Source organism: Mugil cephalus, chromosome 17, assembly GCF_022458985.1.
Source record: "Mugil cephalus isolate CIBA_MC_2020 chromosome 17, CIBA_Mcephalus_1.1, whole genome shotgun sequence".
Lineage (NCBI taxonomy): Eukaryota > Metazoa > Chordata > Actinopteri > Mugiliformes > Mugilidae > Mugil > Mugil cephalus.
Window position 1 is genome coordinate 7,131,593 of NC_061786.1, and position 14,748 is coordinate 7,146,340.

The following is a 14,748-nucleotide window of genomic DNA, read 5'->3' on the forward strand; positions in this document are numbered from 1 at the left end:
AAAAATACAGCGCCAGGCATTGATATTCAGGTGTCTAAAAGAAAGTCTCTACGGAAAGTTTAAAAACAAAATAGGTTTCACTAAAGCTAACTCCTCATCGGGAGGGGCACACGATTCCACAGTCTGTTTATAGTCAGAGATCACAGATTCATGATGGCAGGTTGAGCTCCAATCAGGAAGTGTTTTTCTTTTAAGTATGATTTCACTATGTCAACAGTAAAATATGTATCTATCATGAAGAACCTGTGTTGCTATGTGGGGGCTCTGAGGGCCAGAGATTATGCTGTTAACCGTAACCCATACTGTACTACACTCAGTGGTTGCAATGACAGATGTGAATGTGACGTGAACCCAATTTATGCCTTTTTTTCTTAATTACTTTACATGTTTTGATTGTTGATGTTTGATCTATCTAATGTGAATAAATGAAACATATTTCTCCGATAAAACATGTAAAAACAAACCAAACAGTTTCATGATTAAAACCTGGAATGTGACACCACTGAATATCACAGTCACATCAAATGTAATGCTGAGAATCTCGGAGCACAGTACACATGCAGTTCAGAACTGGTTTGATGCTTCTGTGTTAGCTCTGCTTTAAATATAACTTGACTTGGATGATTGAGAATGTTCACAGACAATACAGGTGAGACTTTTCATCAAGCGTGTGCAGTAACAATTTTTTTTATTTGACTAGTGCAGCTGTTGGATCATAATCTCTGAATTATTTTGGAAATAACAAGAACAAAGTAGACAAGTTCCTGTTTCACAATCAAAGTCACATCAGCATGTTTGGCTGCGGTCATGTGAAGAGATTTCTCAATCATCGGCCATCAGACCCAATTGCTTGATTTCCAACACCTGTCGCTTTTGGTCTCAGCTCCTTATTAATGGCACTCTGGTCAGGAGGCCCTCAGAGTTGTTGTCCTGGTGTGAGGCAGACAATGGGGGCAATACACATATTGCTTTGCCTCGTCCTTGCACATTCAATCGTCGCTGGATCTGCAATAAGATATCTGGATGCTGTGGTTTCCCAGGATTTTGCAAGATTTTTTGAACACATGCGTCCTCCAAACGAAAGAAATTTCGATTTAGTTCCTTTTGACACCATCTTCAGCTCCTGGGGAAGCCGTGCCCCTGACTTTCATTTGCTTGGTGAATTGCCTCCCATCATGACGGTTCCCAAAGTTAAGGTGTTTTGCGATGACTCTAAGATGACTCTGCTGGTTGATAAGAGAACCAACGGTCTGACATTGACTGGAGAGGAAATACAACTGGGCAATGGCTGCTATAGCAACAGAGAACTACCAGACCAGTTAATCTTCGATTATGGTTTTGATCAGTGTGGTACCACACGTGAGGTGAATAAGCCATTTTCTTAATTTCAACTACTTTTTTTTTTTTTTTTTTTTTTTTTTATAAAAACATGCTGTCTTCCAGGTGCAGAATGGTTTGGAGAGGTTCACCAACTCTCTCCACTTGAATCTTAAACAAACTCTCCCCACCTGGTGGCAAACTTTCTCCACAATATACATCTCATGCGTCCCCAAGAGGTGCGTTGCCTGCATTATCGAAATGTCAGGATATTTGCCATACTAAAATTTAATGTGTGGTTTCAGGCCTTACTATAGTCCACAATTTGTCTCGAGACCACCTGCGGATGATGGGAGCTTTTGCATCAGAGCCATGAATTGTGAGTAAACGTACTATGTCGTCCATCTGCGCTCTTTTGTTCATAGACCTGAGTGTTTTTCTTTCTCCTGCAGCATCCTGGACCAGCGCAGCAGATTCAAATGTCTACAAAAGAGGCCAGGGTGTTAACCTCCAGGTTTTTGCCAAAACTAGGCCAGACCAGCAACTTTTCATCCAGTCCTGCTTTGTCTCGGCATCCCCTGAGCCTCAGACTAGACCGCGGCATGCTGTTGTAATGAATAAAGGGTAAGCAGTCAGGAATTCATCGCCACGGTTCAGTCTCGGATTCTAATCACCTGAAGTAACGTTTCTCTCTCTGCCAGGTGCTCAGTCGCCATGCATGCTCACCATGCTGTTGTGCAGTTTGTAGCCTCTAACAGAGCAGATGTGGTTAACTTCGCTCTAAACACGTCTTATCTAATATCTGAGGTAAGGTTTTCAAAGCTTGCTGTTCTGTGTTCTGTTTTTGTTCTTCTGTGTAACCTTGTGAACCCTCTTCTCCTCTGAAGCTGTATGTCCACTGTAGTGTTGTCATCTCAGACCAGGGTGTGACCTTTAGTTCAAAATCCTGCAACTACAATCCGCTTCAATCAAGGTATTTGTGTAGACATTGTGCCTGGGTTTATTTTTATTGCTATGATACAAAGACTTTCCTTTCAGATGGGAAGAACTAAGTGGCGTAGAGGTGTGCGACTGCTGTAGCTCAAAGTGTAAAGGCCTACCTGGTGAGGGTTTTCAATCAGTTCAGCAAAGTTGGTATTCAAGTAAATTAGTCTGACTCACTGCAAGTCTGTCATTTCAGAGGCCAGGACTTTTGTCAGCGCTGGTCCCTTTGTCGTTGTGGATGAAGACAGTGAGAGGAGTCCTGAGCGTCTGTACTCTGAACCACAAGCTCACACGGACATTATCAATTCTCATCCTGAGGACAGCGTGACTGCTCAGATTCAGACAAGCAACGGCGCATCAAATGACATCCCTGAGCTGCGGCCTCCGACATATCAAGAATCTCCTCTGAATAACCCCACAAACGAGATACACTTGTTCTTTAATGAACAGAAAAGAGATGCTGCCACATGGGACCTGAATTTACTAACGATGGTTGACGGATGGCCGATTCTGCCACAAGACGAGCCGGTCATAGTAGATGATTTCCAAAGAAAAAACAGGCTTGAAAGATCTGTAATGTTCAACGACATCGACTTCTCAGTTCCAGTTGAGCTCGGTGTCATCCTAGTTGACAAATCGGGGCGACCAGACCCATGCAACTCTCCTATTGCAGAGGAATGCCGAGAGGAAAAATCGATCTCAGCAGAGATGAATAGAAATGATGTTCGCCACAATGTTTTAAACAAAATGAGAGAGACGGACGCTGCTGTTATGCCTGAAGAATACACATATGATGATCAACCAATAATTCGCTCGAAGCTTGAGTTTTCCAAAGTTGCAGATGGATCTCAGGTGCTGAGTTATGAGGAAGAAGTGAAGCAACAAGGGGGGACGGAAAGAAGACGGGAGCCCAGACTGAAGGGGTTTCGCTCAACTTTCCTGGATTTGTTGAGGTACAAAGTTTCTGGTTCTTGGTCTGATAAAATCAGAATATACCATGTGACTAATTATCTTTTCTCTTATACTCAGGAGGATGGACAAAGCGGAGTAACTTCAGTTTCTTAACACTGTTTCTTGAACTAAATAAACTGATGATCAAAAGTACAGATGGTTTTATTCTGAAATGACATTCACAAGTTTTGCCAAGAAATAAAGCGGGTATTTGCTACTGATCAAAAGTTCTCTCTATCTTTGGAAAGAGTTTGACCCTATTCAGTGTTTCATGTCTCTACACTGACTGGCCAAAAAAAGTTGCACACTCTAATATTAGACTGCCTTTAGCTTTGATTACTGCACACATTCACTGTGGCATTGTTTTGATAAGCCTCTGCAATGTCACAAGATTTATTTTCATCCAGTGTTGCATTCATTTATTGCCAAAATCTTGCTTTGATGGGAGAGTCTGACCACTGCAAAGCCTTCTCCAGCTCCCTGAACTCTGGTCGTTCAGGTATCATCTGTCTCTCACCCTGATGCCCCATCACTCTGGAACAGGGTCAATCTGGACTCGTCAGACCACAAGACCTTCCGTTGCTCCATAGTCTTATGCTCCCTAGCAAATTGACCCCCCCCCCGATTAGCAAGTTTATTAAAGCTACTCTTATGTTGACTATACATAGCCCTGAGTTCTACTGTTCAATCTGATTTCACCAAAAGTTTCAGTGATTGCCCATCACCATCAATCAGGTTTTTTTTTTTTTTTTTTTTTTTCCTGACCACATTTCTTCTTGGAAGATGATGGTCCTCCACTATCCTTCCAGTTTTTAATAATGCGTTGGACTGTTAATGTAATTTCTACAATCTCTTCAGATGTCTCTGCTTGATGCATGTCAATGATGTGACCCTTCTCAGACTAACTTCTTTTCCACGACCACAGCATGTGTCTTTCGACATGGTTGAAAGAAATAAAACTACTCCATTGCATCAATTGGTGTTAAATAACTTGTTGCCAGCTGAAAGATAATAGCCCATGCAGTAATTATCCAGTAGGAGACTTGTACCTATTTGCTTAGTTAAATCAAGGTGGCGACTTATTTTTGGGCAGGCAGTGTATGGTTTATATATGCTTTTTTTGATCACTTTCAAGGTCAGTCAGTGAGATTTTATCTGGATATGCATGTTAATAGTCACGCAGTGGGTATTTTGGGAGTATATGGGCTGTGAGGGATTTTTTATTTTTTTTTATTTAAAGAGCAATTTCGGTAGTCAAAGTACCTGACGCATAAACTTTGGGAAAATGTCATTGTGATTTTTATTGGAGGTTTAAATTGCTGGAGTCAAATAATTAATAGCGTTAATAAATTTGAAGTAATAGGAGGATTAAAAGCATATCGCCTCTCCACTTAATGCCTCATTGAACGTCAACTGTATTCCCACCCAGATGTCGCTGTGGGGAGCTGGGCTCTGTAGTTGGGACACCAGCAGCGTGCTCTCTCCCTTTTACGCCGCATGCTCCGCTAGGATTTTTTTTCTATCCCAAGTTTGACCCTGCCACTATTTCCTCCGCACCGACTCCCTCCTATAAAGTGCCCATGCTTCCCCCACGCAGTCTCTTTGCCCCCAGCCACAAAACAACCGTGAGTGTCTAACTCACTGTTCTTGAAAAACTTAAAATAAAAATAAAATAAAAAATATAAAATCAACAAAATCTTCATAAAAACTAGCACGATAATACTTAAAGAAAAAAAGAAACCTTTTAAAAAAATAGCAAAATATTAATTTAAAAAAATATATATATACAAACAGGAGAAGGCCTCGGGCTTAACCCGAAGTTTGCGTCTTTAAAGGAAGGAATATTTCAGGAGACGTCGATCTTAAGCGTGACTTTAATTTTTATTTTTTATTTTTTCGACATTTTCTCAACAAGCTGGATCAGAGAGCCGGCTGTGTATTGAGCGTGTCTTTTTTTTATTGAGATCTGAAGCCCAGTTCGGACCCGGATAATATCGGCATTTTTTTTTTTTTTCTGTCTCTTTTCTGCTGAGGGAAGCACCGATTTTATTTATTCTGTGTAGTCCGAGATATGAACACAGCGACGGGGAGTTATCCGATGGCTTCTCTCTACGTTGGCGACCTGCACCCCGACATCACGGAGGCTATGCTGTACGAGAAATTCAGCCCAGCCGGACCGGTGCTCTCCATTCGGGTATGCCGGGACATGATCACCCGGCGGTCGCTTGGATACGCTTACGTGAACTTCTCTCAGCCCGCTGACGGTAAGAAACCAGACATAATGCTCAGTGAGCGTGCATGGCGGCTTGCAGAATGTGCGGATCCCGTAAATATTGACAATGTCACCATGTGTTTTCAATGTCAGTCCCAGGACTGTCCAAATAATGCGTGGGATTCTGACTGATGCGACGTTTTTGCGTTCTGGACAACTGTCATGATTATTTCAGACCGGTTGGTTGCCATTTGACCTATATACACACGTCCCAGTTCTTATGATAATATGTCTCCACTTTAGTTAGAGCCCTCAGCACATGCACAGTTTGATTTGTCTCTTAAAAGTTGGCACGGATCTAATTTGGTTCCCACCAGTTATTGCATTGGACCTTATAACAGAATCTCCCTTCTGCATCTTTCTTATTAAATCAAATTGACCCATTTCTGCTCCTATTTAAAGGGACAATGAAACTAATGCCTATTACCTTCTGCTGCCATAATCAGAAAAGATGAGCCCCTACGCTACCTGATTGTTGAGCATCAATGTGTATAGTGTGGTAGGTGTGGTAGGTGTGGTATTATTACAGATATTATTCTTTTTGGATTTAACCGTGGCTTCAGTTGGGATTAAGTTGGTTTGATCTGCAACACCCTGATCACGTCAGATTCCGGTTGTCAGTCTCTCATGATGCTCGAAACGTCTCTGTAAATCTATAAATCAAAGTGTGTGAGCAATGTCATTAAGTGCCTTTGTTGCCAAGCATTTCCATTTACACCGAGTGCCGTCAAATCTTTGAGCAAAGGTAGCAGGTGTTGTGGTTTTCTTTGGAGGCCCGGTGACACTGTTTACATTGTGTGAACAGCCCCCCTCCCGACACCCTCCACCCAACAGCGTATCAACGAAAACACCTGTCACAACTAATCTTTGCACGATTCTGTTACCAAAAGTCGAAGCCAGAGCCAACCAGAGCACTTCTAGGAAGTTAGGATCGTTGCCTCATAAGTGTGAGAAGAGCTACAAGTGAGAAGACACCATTTGTTTTTGGAGGTGTAGACACAAGGGGGGTGGGGAGGTGGTGATTAAATGGGGTTGTGCACGTGCTTGTGGAGCAGTACCCTCCTGTCTGAATAATTCAAATAATATAACCTACGACAAAGGAGAATTGTAAGTGGTTTGTGCACTGTGATCGCTAGCTGCTCTGTTGGATTTCTCCACCTTGCTGTCGCACGCTCACAAGACCTGGTGTTACTCATCTGAGCATTCCTGTTAAACGTGTCTCTTCCCCATCAATGGTAGAGAATGCTCTACTCACACACCATGCCAGCACATACCTCTCAGGACCCCTCTCTAAATATAGAACTCCAGTCTGAGCAGCCCAAAATGTGCCTGCTTCATAATACGAAGCTGATAAGTGGTCAACAATAATAGAAATGTCAACGTTTTATAAAACCACTTCGTTGTTTGTGTTCCGTTTGGACATCATTTACAGACATGTGATCAGTGGGCACTGCAGCTTCGGCCCTTTTAAGATGATGATTCCCTCTGTGAACCTTCCAGAAGTCCACATATTTGACAGCGGTCGCACACCTTCTCTGAGCACACGGGCTGTGAAGTACAATTGCGAGCCAAACTGCTGATGCCAGCAGACGCAAGGCAGCTACGTTTTGTTTACCAGACACTTTTGGCTGGAAAGCCTGGCCTGCGCGTGTGCATGTGTGTGTGCCGGTTACTGTGGAGTGACCGAACAAAAGGATGTTTGGCACATGTGCCCACAATGACGTGAGAATCAAAGCAATAGACTGAGAGGAAATCGGAATAAACGGATTTAACCGGGCCAGCAGAGGGCAGGATAATCTAATCATGTGCAGAGTTATATTGCTGACATGTTACTCCTTCAGTGTATCGTCTGAGTCTATATTCTGATGAGGCATGTGTCTGTTGTGCTACTACTGGTCTGGGATGGCCCAGTAGCATGTGGTTAGTCAGAAGACGGAGACATGTGCTCCCACCTGGCCATCGGGCAGCTGCCCTCTGCTCTTGTCCCAGCTGCTCGTTGGCAGCTCATCAGCCACATGGTCTACTCTCCAATATCTTAACCGTGTTGCATGTGGCTTGTTAATAGCCCGGCAACAGGGATTGTGACATGCACAGCACAGAATGACAAACTGTTTCAATGCACTCGGCTTCATGCTGCTTCTCTGCTCAGTGATTCATGTAGTTTGCTAAAGTGAGCTGCTGCACCATAATCCCTGTTTCACTGTGTTATCGGCAGAGTAGAAATATACAACACATGAAGCGTGCACACACGAGGGACTGGCATGTTTTTCAACCGTAAGGCTTCATGTACACAACCATCTGTCGCCTTTCCCTACACCCCTCTGTCCCCCCTCCCTCCAGCTGAGAGAGCCCTGGACACCATGAACTTTGACGTGGTGAAAGGCAAGCCAATCAGAATCATGTGGTCCCAGAGAGACCCCTCCCTCAGGAAGTCGGGAGTGGGCAACGTGTTTATCAAGAACCTGGACAAGTCCATTGACAACAAAGCCCTGTATGACACCTTCTCTGCCTTTGGAAACATCCTCTCCTGCAAGGTACAACTGTCACAAATATGAATGCTTGAAATAACACATACATTACTTTACATGTGCACTTTTTAGTTTTAAGCACACGCACAGAGGGACACAACATGCAGTATGTCATCTGTCATCATAGTTTCAACAAAAAAGATAGTAACAGCGCACCTTCCTCTTTAAAGCAAAAAAAGGAGTCGAATTTAACACACATCTCATCTCGACTTCTTCAGTTTAACAGGAACACATGGGAACTTTGCCGTTTGTCTTACATTCTGTCGTGGATCCTAAGTATAGAAAAGAACACTGACTGTTTGGGGAATTGCAGATGTACAAAATGACAAAAATAGATGAAAAGGGCATTTGTCACCGCGACTGCTGCCTAAAGCAATACTTTCACATTTGGGGGAATGCTTTTGTTCGCTTTCTTGCCAACCTTTAGGTGATGAGAGTGATGGTACTCTGTAAATTGTAAAGATGATTTGAAGCCAGGAACCGGTTTGCTTAGCATGAAAAATTTATAAACGGCAAGACAAAGCTAACATCTGAAATGAAAATGCTGAAAAATCAAATCTTAAGTGAAAATTGTGTTTTTCAATGGATGAAACACCAGTTGTAAAACTACAAAATGTAATGTTAGTTATATGTGGGTTAGCTGTGTCCAGGTATTTACACTCTTTATGTTAAACAAGCAAAATACTATGACCACAAGGTCTCCCTTGTGTCTCCAAAACAGTTGTGACTCATCAGAGAATAGACATGAGCCTTCTGAGGGTGTCCTGTGGTTGTCTGGCAACATAATGTAAACCATTTTTTTGTCTGTGTACATGTCTAAGTAACGCCCACATGAATGCCAGGTCCAAGTGTTTCCCAGCAGAACACTGCATCGTCACAAGACGATGAGTGTTATTTACTTCTCCTGTCAGTGGTTTTAATGTTGTGGCTGATCTGTGTACCTGCCTTCACACGGCTTCCTCTCCTGCAGGTGGTGTGTGATGAAAATGGATCCAAGGGCTACGCCTTTGTCCATTTCGAGACCCAGGACGCAGCTGATCGTGCAATTGAGAAGATGAACGGCATGCTCCTGAATGACCGCAAGGTGTGAGTGTCTGACCATCTTGGGACTGGGGTGTTTGTTGTTGTTAGATTTTTATGATACTTCTGAGGCGTTTGCCTCAACTTTATACAGTTTTTTGATACTTAGAAGTCCAGAGGTAGAAGGGACTCATATATCTGAGGGTGGTTATAGCTTACGTGATATATATTGTGTCAAATGCATAAACATGCCTGTTTTTTTTTTGTTTTTTTTGTGTTGAGTGAACTGACATTTTGTGTCTTTCTTTCAACTGGTGAGTTTGTGTGTGAATAATATGACTAATCAGCTCATCTCTTACTGCCGCCAGTCAGAAGACTCTAAACTGAGAGATAACAGACTAAATCCTCTTACTTCTCCTCCATACCAGATGCATTTTCTGTTGCCTCATTAGTCCACTTGCTGGTCACCCATCTTAGAGTGTTTGTGTGTGTGTGTGTGTGTATGACCACGCTTGTGTGTTTTAGTGATGGATCGAATGCAGGAATGCCATACTGGATGGCGGAAGGGGAGAGGTCATCGTAGCAAGGTATATAAGATCATTTGGTCCTCCTCAGCTTTCCTTTGTACTGTGAGACTCTGTTCCTCCATCCCTCTCCATCCACCTCTTCATCAAGTTCTGGATCAAGATTTAAGTTGGTTGTAACAGTGCTGTCTAGCATGCCAACATATCTGCTTGCCGCTGGGGATATTAACAGCATTTTGGTGATTTTTTTATTATTTTTTTTCATTGTTTGCCCCAGGAATGATGAGTCACATGTTGAAGTGTAGCTGTGAATTTGTCTTGTGGATGTTGTCCTCGTTTCATTTGTGCTCGCGGGGTCAGTTTTTGTTTCCATCTTTATTCGGACACCCCGTGGCAACCCGTGTTTTAAGATCGGAAAAGGGAAGTCAAAAAGATGGAGCCTGGTTTGCTTTCTCGGCTTTGTCGAGGCCATTTTAAAGAGTGCATTTGCTCGCCCTTGATCTTCAGGTTCGTGGGTCGCTTCAAATCTCGCAAGGAGCGGGAGGCTGAACTCGGCGCCAAAGCCAAGGAGTTTACCAATGTCTACATTAAGAACTTTGGGGATGATATGGACGACGATCGGCTGAAGGAGCTTTTTGATAAATACGGTAAACTTAGGTTCACGTGTTTTACTCCGAAACCCTGATGCTGTCAAGATCTGAAATCTGACATCCACGTTTGTTTCTTTGCAGGCAAAACGCTCAGTGTAAAGGTGATGACAGACCCCACTGGCAAATCCAGAGGGTTTGGGTTTGTTAGTTATGAGAAGCATGAAGACGCTAACAAGGTACTTTACGCTTGTGGAAAAGCACCACCTGCACTTTGAAGCGCTAGAAGTTTTCTCTGATATGTTTGGCTTCGTCCCAAGGCCGTGGAGGACATGAACGGGACTGAACTCAACGGAAAGACCGTGTTCGTGGGGAGAGCTCAGAAGAAAATGGAGCGGCAGGCGGAGCTGAAGAGGAAGTTTGAATTGCTCAAACAAGAAAGAATCAGTCGTTATCAGGTCTGATAAAAAAAATAGTCTTTTTCCAAATTGACCCAAGCAATCATGTTTTTTAAGTAAATTAAAGAAGTTTGTGTTTTGTTTCAGGGAGTTAATCTTTACATTAAGAACCTGGACGACACCATTGACGACGAGAAGCTGCGTAAGGAGTTCTCTCCATTCGGGTCCATTACAAGTGCTAAAGTAAGAGACATCAGCTTAACGGCTAAATAAGAGGCATCTCAACGCAGTGTTTTTGTTGAACTTACCCAGATACAACTTGTCTGTATTTTAGGTGATGCTAGAGGAGGGCCGCTCCAAGGGCTTTGGCTTTGTCTGCTTCTCCTCCCCTGAAGAGGCCACCAAGGCCGTGACTGAGATGAACGGACGTATCGTTGGCTCCAAACCCCTTTACGTCGCCCTCGCTCAGCGCAAAGAGGAGCGCAAAGCCCACCTCACCAACCAGTACATGCAGCGTATAGCTGGCATGAGGGCCATGCCAGCTAATGCCATCATTAATCAGTTCCAGCCAACCAGTGGCTACTTCATGCCCGCCGTGCCTCAGGTATGAGAATCACATTCAAAAGATGTGTTTTAAAAAGAATCTCATTAATATTTTCTATTACAGACTGCATAACTGCTATGATATTTAAGGAGCCATTTGTAGTGACAACCCCACTCTACAGTTCACTTACAGTATTTTTACATATTAGGTAATATTTAGTTAATACTTACTTTTATTGTTGCAGGCAAGTGTTTCTCTAAAAAAATGACATGCACTGGCATTTAGCACCTAAAGAGCCTAATATTGACTACAGGAGTTGGTAGAGACCAAAAATGAGCTGAAAAGAAACATCAGGTTTACATTCATTGCGTGGATCTGACCTGAATTGAATCCTAACAATGAGAAGTGTGTTTTGTTAACAACTTTATGAACTTGTGGGGTAAAAAGCCACTGTTGTTTCCATGGTTGCCAAAAACATCATCAGCATCAGGCGGGTTTAAAATGTGTTGTTAAGGTAGTGAGAAGTTTAGCAGACTACTGAACTGTAGATTTCTTTTGGTTGTCATTTGATGGCAGATTTTGCTTTCTCATGCCCATTAGGCTCAGAACAGGACTACTTACTATGCACCCAATCAGCTGGCCCAAATGCGACCCAACCCCAGGTGGCAGCAACAAGGAGGTAGAGGTCAAGGTGAGCCATTGATGTATCTGTGTTTAACATTTAATATGCTGAAAGTTATGATTTCAATCAATTGCAGTTATTAATCTTTGTCTCTTTCAGGTGGTTTCCAAGGAATTCCCAGCTCACTGCGTCAGCCAGGACCCCGCGGCAACCTGAGACACATGGCTCCCGGCGGCAACTCACAGGGCCCACGAGGTGTGTCCACAGTTGACAATGGACATAATCAGCTTCGTGGGATGTCATTAATGCTATAAAGACACATTTATTAAGACAGCCTGTTCATTCTCCTGAATGTTCTCTCTTTGTTGCTAGCTTCCGGTCAGTCCATGGCTCCTCGTCCCTCAATGGGAGTCCCTGGCCCCAGGGCCATGCCCCCTTACAAATACGCCACTGGCGTCCGTAACCCCAACCCCCAGGTGCAGGTGCAGCCTATTGCCTTGCAGCAGGTACCACGTCACCTTCCTGCCATACCAAGCGCCCAAATCTATGAATACCTTCCCTTACTTTGACCTTTGTCCGCCAATTCCAGACTCAGCCGGCTGTGCACGTTCAGGGCCAGGAGCCTCTCACAGCCTCCATGCTGGCTGCTGCACCGCCCCAGGAGCAGAAACAGATGTTAGGTAAGACTCATTTCACAGTGACTAAACTGACTAAATTGTAATGCTTCCCTGTCTTGTCATTAGGTTGATTTATTACTCCTTCCTTTTTTTTTTTTTAAACAGGCGAGCGTCTGTTCCCACTGATTCAGGCCATGCATGCCAACCTGGCAGGAAAGATCACTGGCATGCTGCTGGAGATTGATAACTCTGAATTGCTTCATATGCTGGAGTCTCATGAATCCCTGCGTTCAAAGGTACTTCACCGCCTCCTTGTGCATTGTTCACGTGCCACACTGTGTCACTATTCATGCTAAATGTTGTTTGTGCAGGTAGAAGAAGCTGTCGCGGTGCTGCAGGCCCACCAAGCAAAGAAAGACGCCACCCAGAAAGTGGGCGGCATAGCTCCTACTGCTGCTGCTGCTACTGCCACATCCTGAAGGCCGCGTGGTGAATTGCCCTGGTATGACGATATTTAATCAGTCAAGCTCTTTGTATCCGTGCTTTCTGACTTCCATTTTGTGAGCCTAATGCGAAGTCACTTGTGTCGTTTCAGAGCGCACAAAAATGAGCCGAGACGGGGGAGAGACACACTACACTGACTCCAAACACCAGAGTCCTCTGAACAAATATGCAAAAATAAAAAATAAAAATCTGGGAGAAAAAAAAAATAAAAAAAATAGAAAATGTAATTTTAAAACATACTTGAATATTTTGAGTAAAAAACAAAACATGTAAAATATTACAGTTCATAATTTTTGTTAGTTCTGTAATACTTTTAAACTGAATGCCAAAAGCAATAACGCGGATGAATTTTGAATGAAGGCCCTTAATCTTGTGGCGAAGAAGAGAAACGGTTTTCTACGAGGAAAATGAGCCTCGCTCTAAATTGAAACTTTGCTTGGAAGCTTTACGTTTGATTTGAAAAGGTGGACTCCTTCATCCTATCATGTTATCATGGGTGTGTGGTATTCTCAATAAAGGGATGATATATCAAGGGAACCAGTTGTTCTTTCTTTTAATTGTTACATTATTTTATTCTGGCTTAAGCATGTGTGTGTTTGTGTGCGTGTGACTCAGAGTAGTTAACAGAAAAAGCAGAAGCAAGATATTTGATAGGATACTTGCACAAGTACCACCAGCTTATGTAAAGCTTATTATCTGATGTTTTATTTGTCTAAAATGGCTAAATTTAGCTTGGTCGGTGGATTGTTACAAGCAACAGGGGAAGAGAAAACGTCTGCCTTTTTTCTCTCACACACGTAAGAGACAGGGGAAGATGATTATACCTAATTACCCCTTAGGCTCATTTTCACTGAACATCACTCGACAACACCAAGGTCTGACGTGTTTTATGATATTGAGTTCTAAAATGCTAAATGGCAAATTGTTTCTAATTTAGTGTTGTAATAAAAATACATTATTCTTCACATGTTTTCACCAGACATTTTAAAGTTGGGTCTTGAAATGTTTCGTCATTCACTCCTGTTGTTGTGCAGTTCAGTTCAGTTCAGTCCTAAGTGTTGTAGTCTGGGACTATCTCTATGAAATCTCCTACAGAAACGTGATCCCACGGCTTTGTGTTTGACTTTGAGTGATGTATTTCATCCGTGCATGCAGTTATTTCTCTGACAGCCTGCTCAAGGCCCAACGGTAGGAATTTAGCTGTTGGCGTGTTTAAACAAATGAGAGAAAGGTGTGAGTTTAGTTGGAAAATGGAGAATTAGGCCTCTTGTCAAGTTCCTGAAGGTCAAACTGAGTGCAGATAGAGAGACAAATAAAGCAGAGAGAACACAAATCCACCAAATATGATTTGCTGATAGTATTAAATTCCCTGCAACGTAAAGTAGAGGTTACCTGAGATATTATTAGTATTATTACTAGTTTGTTGAATTGGGACAATGCACATTAATCAACACTGATGCCTTACTCATCAGTGTAGATGCGCTGGACTTAGCACAAATGCTAATTTTCAGCCATGGACCCAAGGCAGGTACGCAACACACACAGAGAAGACTTTAAAACAACAATCATATAACAGACAATTGCAGAACAAGACACAGACAGACAATGTTGACGCAAACCAAAAAGGACACAGACAGACAGTATCAAAACAGGCATGAACCAAGAACGCAGACAGCATACGTCAGATTAAGAAAACTATTTAGGCTATGTGAGTACATGTCTGATTAATTTTTAACCAGTGTTTAAGATTCTTTTTAAAAAGTAAATAGTTGTCACAGTGCTGGATGTGTGGTGGCAACTTGTTCCAGCTATGTGTTCCTCTTACAGATAAGGCCATTTGGGAAAAATGTAGTTTTACGTGTTGGTACATTCCAGTCACC

The 14,748-nt window shown here is 42.8% G+C and overlaps 2 protein-coding genes across 2 annotated transcripts; both read left to right on the plus strand.

The window, feature by feature from the left end:
* Nucleotides 1–909: 909 nt before the first annotated feature.
* Nucleotides 910–3,405, plus strand: zpcx (zona pellucida protein C). Its single transcript, XM_047611374.1, has 9 exons — nucleotides 910–1,364; nucleotides 1,444–1,556; nucleotides 1,623–1,696; nucleotides 1,770–1,941; nucleotides 2,019–2,124; nucleotides 2,205–2,290; nucleotides 2,356–2,420; nucleotides 2,498–3,254; nucleotides 3,331–3,405. Exons 1-9 carry the CDS (start codon nucleotides 948–950, stop codon nucleotides 3,350–3,352), a joined length of 1,812 nt encoding a protein of 603 aa, XP_047467330.1. The 5' UTR covers nucleotides 910–947; the 3' UTR covers nucleotides 3,353–3,405.
* Nucleotides 3,406–4,834: 1,429 nt separating this feature from the next.
* pabpc4 (poly(A) binding protein, cytoplasmic 4 (inducible form)) lies at nucleotides 4,835–13,405 on the plus strand. Its single transcript, XM_047611493.1, has 15 exons — nucleotides 4,835–5,516; nucleotides 7,865–8,058; nucleotides 9,023–9,138; nucleotides 10,104–10,243; nucleotides 10,328–10,422; nucleotides 10,504–10,641; nucleotides 10,729–10,824; nucleotides 10,916–11,185; nucleotides 11,726–11,816; nucleotides 11,907–12,002; nucleotides 12,120–12,253; nucleotides 12,337–12,427; nucleotides 12,530–12,660; nucleotides 12,736–12,866; nucleotides 12,960–13,405. Exons 1-14 carry the CDS (start codon nucleotides 5,324–5,326, stop codon nucleotides 12,841–12,843), a joined length of 1,893 nt encoding a protein of 630 aa, XP_047467449.1. The 5' UTR covers nucleotides 4,835–5,323; the 3' UTR covers nucleotides 12,844–12,866; nucleotides 12,960–13,405.
* Nucleotides 13,406–14,748: the final 1,343 nt, after the last annotated feature.

Coding starts and splice junctions, on each gene's coding strand:
- pabpc4 (XM_047611493.1), top strand. CDS start 5,324: ATGAACACAGCGACGGGGAGTTATCCGATGGCTTCTCTCTACGTTGGC. Junction 12,254..12,336: donor AGCCTATTGCCTTGCAGCAG/GTACCACGTCAC, acceptor CGCCAATTCCAG/ACTCAGCCGGCTGTGCACGT. Junction 12,661..12,735: donor ATGAATCCCTGCGTTCAAAG/GTACTTCACCGC, acceptor TTGTTTGTGCAG/GTAGAAGAAGCTGTCGCGGT.
- zpcx (XM_047611374.1), top strand. CDS start 948: ATGGGGGCAATACACATATTGCTTTGCCTCGTCCTTGCACATTCAATC. Junction 2,291..2,355: donor TACAATCCGCTTCAATCAAG/GTATTTGTGTAG, acceptor CTTTCCTTTCAG/ATGGGAAGAACTAAGTGGCG. Junction 3,255..3,330: donor ACTTTCCTGGATTTGTTGAG/GTACAAAGTTTC, acceptor TCTTATACTCAG/GAGGATGGACAAAGCGGAGT.